The following is a 517-nucleotide window of genomic DNA, read 5'->3' as shown; positions in this document are numbered from 1 at the left end:
CTTTAACGGAGAATCATTACTATACTTATCTCAATTACTTTATTTATTAGCAATTTTCAGTGACCATTACCACAATCCGAACATTGTTTTTCATCACGTTATCAACATCAGGTATAATCATTACTTCTATATATAAAAAAAAAATTCTTAATTATACAGCGTGTTTTTATCACGTGATAACGTGTTTTTATCACATTATCAACATTATGTATAATCATCACCACGATATATAAGCTTACACACAAACCTAACCTAACATCATCGCCAACACTATACGAAATTATTGCCAAGATGCATAACGAGGCGTGCCAATCCCAACAGTACCAGCGGCGTCTGACGTGGGTGTTGGTGGCCATGATCGGGAGTTTCTTCGTCGGGGAATTCCCAACGCACGTCGCCTCCCGCGCCTCCGCCACGTCGCTCCTCTTCCCGGGGCGCCCTCAGCAGCTCAACACCCTCGGATTCAGGTCTTGTTCCTGGCGAGTCTTTGCTGGGGAGGGAGGTGGCTGGGGAGGGG

At 44.5% G+C, this 517-nt stretch overlaps 1 protein-coding gene across 1 annotated transcript in view; it reads left to right on the top strand.

Moving 5' to 3' along the window:
* Positions 1-271: 271 nt before the first annotated feature.
* Positions 272-517, top strand: part of LOC119593503 (mucin-2-like) — a gene marked incomplete in the record, with an annotated part of 7,731 nt that continues 7,485 nt past the window's right edge. Inside the window, 1 exon segment of the mRNA XM_037942455.1 lies at positions 272-467. Within this exon segment, the coding sequence (XP_037798383.1) occupies positions 292-467 (176 nt within the window).

Source organism: Penaeus monodon, chromosome 32 (genome assembly GCF_015228065.2).
Source record: "Penaeus monodon isolate SGIC_2016 chromosome 32, NSTDA_Pmon_1, whole genome shotgun sequence".
In the NCBI taxonomy this organism is placed as follows: domain Eukaryota; kingdom Metazoa; phylum Arthropoda; class Malacostraca; order Decapoda; family Penaeidae; genus Penaeus; species Penaeus monodon.
This window is presented reverse-complemented; position numbering and strand designations above follow the sequence as displayed.